At 59.1% G+C, this 2,167-nt stretch overlaps 1 protein-coding gene across 1 annotated transcript in view; it reads right to left on the bottom strand.

The window, feature by feature from the left end:
* The window catches only part of ERMN (ermin), a 5,217-nt gene that overhangs the window by 481 nt on the left and 2,569 nt on the right, over positions 1-2,167 (bottom strand). Inside the window, exons 4-5 of the mRNA XM_035894446.1 lie at positions 2,003-2,089; positions 10-83 (exon numbers count right to left, since the gene is read on the bottom strand). Coding sequence (XP_035750339.1) covers positions 10-83; positions 2,003-2,089 — 161 coding nt within the window. The remainder of the gene's footprint in view (positions 1-9; positions 84-2,002; positions 2,090-2,167) is intronic.

Raw genomic sequence — 2,167 nt, 5'->3', positions numbered from 1 at the left:
CCCCTCTGCCCCCTCGCCGGGGCTGGCTGCCGTCCCTGGCCCTCGCTCCCCACTGCTCACCGGCGTCCCCCCGCTGCCTGGCCCTGCAGCGACACAGAGGGAGCGTGGCTGAGGAGGGGCTCAGCACCGCCTTCGCCCCCCCCAAAGCGTCGCTCTCGGCTGACTTACCAGCACCCCCCCTGCAGAAGCCGCCTGGTGAGGAGCGCCCCACGGCCCCAGGCTGAGCCCCCATCGCCGCGGGGGCTTGCGTGTGCTTTAGAAGGGCTTCGTGCATCCTCACGCTCGCTGCTTAAGGCCACCCGCGCTTGCGTTTTGTAAAGGCCCTCTCTTTTGTACCACCTTTCCCACGGAGCCCTCCGGTGAGAGGAGAGGCAATGCGGACGCCAGCGGTGGAGCCGCGGGGAGGGACGAGCAGCAGAGCAGCCCCCCTGCGCCCCAGGACCAGAGGCGCTGCCTCCCTGCACGCACCAGACCTGCTCCTGTCCTCTCCCATCCACCGCCGGCCGACGCTCTCCTGCCGGGTCCTGCCTTCCCAAAGCTCCCTGGTTATCCCCCGGGGGCGGGTGCTGGACCCAATGAGCCAAACTCCCCATTCTGGAGTTGCTGCCCCCTCCCCATGGGGCAGACCCCGACACAGGACCAGAGGGTCCCATCTCCGAGCCGTTCGGCCGATGGCCATCGCCTGTTTGTCCTCTTCGGCACGTCTCTGCGTTAAATGATGCTTTAGTGTCGCAACAAATGGTCTATTCAACAATTCGCCTGCGGGTTCCTGAGTATTAATTAGACTAAATTGGTTAGGTACTAAAAAGCTGCCTGCAATTTAGAGATAAAGTGCTTGTGGCTGGGGTGGGGGAGTGCGGGGGGGCTGCGCAAGATCGTTTAATAGGTTTTATTGTGCACTCATAAAGCAACACAGCTGGAATATGGATGTCAGCCCTAAGTGGGAGAGCCTCCATCATGATTCACCTCCTCAAAACCTTTGCGGCTGCTGTGAAATATTATTTTGCTTGTGATAAATGCTCATATATTTTTTCCTTTTCGCAGTCAAAGTTTCTGTTTACAAGGCACGGCCCATACATCTTCCAGAGCTACATTCAACGATGGCAGCTTTGCCAGCACCGCGACAGCTACTCTGGGTCGTTCATCTGCTCTTCTCTGAGGAGGAGCTCCGTATTTCTGGGACATGCAGACGATCCCAGCCTCCTGCGGCCAGGTGGGTCTGTAAATGACAAGGGGATCCCGCACGGCCCGGGGCTGGGGAGCTGGGGCAGAGCCGAAAGCCCACCCGCAGCGAGACGCAGCTTTCCTCCCCTAATAACTCTCAATAAACTACTCCTCCGTTTTGGAGAAGGGGCTGCATTTTGCCCGGCATGATTCCGTAGGCTCAGCTGTGTCTGTGTATGCTCAGCACAGTCCAGCCTGCTGCCGGGGGCGGGCAGTGCCCCCCTGCAGCCCTTCTCACCGTGGGAAGCAGGGCCCAGCCCCAGCCTCTGCCCCAGCTGATTTTTACCATTTTCACCTTGGAACGGGTAGAGCCCCCCAGGAGCAGAGGTTTAGGAGAGCAGACACCTTTCTGCTCGACACATGGGCACCATGGGGATTCAGACGCCTGCTGAATCAGGCAGGGAAATAGTTTGGGGTTTGGGGGCACGCATTTTTGACTGAGCCTCCCAAGGTTCTCCCCCAAGCTCCCCTGCGTGGAGCAGCAGGTAGAGCATCTCCCAGCCCCACGGGGCTGTTGGGGATCCGTGGTGGAAGACCCCGTGGTGCTTCGATAGCCCACACCAATGGAGATAGGCGCAAACCTCAGGAAGAGAGATGCTGGCCGTGTTTTCTGGGGTGCGGTGGCTCTCCTGGCGAGGAATGAGCCACTGCTCTCCAGGACATGAGGGTCTGACCAAATTAGGAAAAAAAAGGATAACCACCTGCATGTCCTTGTCTCTGAGGGCTGCTCATTGCTCTGCTTCGGGGGAACCTTGCGTCACACGGCATTTTCCATTACCTTCCTCCGGCTGCTGGCCGTCCGTTCCCGTGTCCTGGGTATCCGCTGGTCCCTGCTGTAGCGTCCCATCGCCTTCCTCTCGCTTTTCTTTAGGAAATACAAAGCACGAGAAAAGGACTGATGAGCAGTTATGGCGGTAATTAGGGTTGTAACGGCTGCAGATGA

Source organism: Egretta garzetta, unplaced genomic scaffold (assembly GCF_000687185.1).
Source record: "Egretta garzetta isolate BGI_Z169 unplaced genomic scaffold, ASM68718v1 scaffold635, whole genome shotgun sequence".
In the NCBI taxonomy this organism is placed as follows: Eukaryota; Metazoa; Chordata; class Aves; order Pelecaniformes; family Ardeidae; genus Egretta; species Egretta garzetta.
This window is presented reverse-complemented; position numbering and strand designations above follow the sequence as displayed.